At 51.4% G+C, this 391-nt stretch overlaps 1 protein-coding gene across 1 annotated transcript in view; it reads right to left on the bottom strand.

The window, feature by feature from the left end:
* The window catches only part of LOC119581870 (disintegrin and metalloproteinase domain-containing protein 11-like), a gene marked incomplete at its 5' end in the record, with an annotated part of 193,377 nt that overhangs the window by 84,339 nt on the left and 108,647 nt on the right, over window positions 1–391 (bottom strand). Inside the window, 1 exon segment of the mRNA XM_037930027.1 lies at window positions 14–157. Within this exon segment, the coding sequence (XP_037785955.1) occupies window positions 14–157 (144 nt within the window).

A 391-nucleotide genomic window follows, 5' to 3' on the forward strand; every position in this document is an offset into this window, starting at 1 on the left:
CACCGGTACTCACCAGCTTCTCGCCTCCAGCCATGGGGGAGACGATCAGGGTCTCGTTGCCCAGCTGAATGATGCCGGCCAGTCCGTTGCATGTTCTGAAGGCCGCGATGGCACCGGAGTAGTCCTTGACGGTGCCGTGGTAGTAGCAGTGCTCGATCTGGGGAGGAAGAAGAGAAAGGGATTAGTTTCGAAGTGGATTAGTATCGAAGTGGATTAGTATCGAAGGGCGCTGGTTTCAAAGAGGATTGTTTTCAAGCTGGATTTATTTCAAGGTGAATCGGTTTCGAGAGCCGCTAGTTTCCTTCGAAGGCGTTGGTATCAAAGGGCCTTTTCGACTGCCGTAAGTTTTGCCTGCTTTAATGTCGAAGATTGTTGGGGTTAAAGAACGCAG

This window comes from Penaeus monodon, chromosome 15, assembly GCF_015228065.2.
Source record: "Penaeus monodon isolate SGIC_2016 chromosome 15, NSTDA_Pmon_1, whole genome shotgun sequence".
Taxonomy (NCBI): domain Eukaryota; kingdom Metazoa; phylum Arthropoda; class Malacostraca; order Decapoda; family Penaeidae; genus Penaeus; species Penaeus monodon.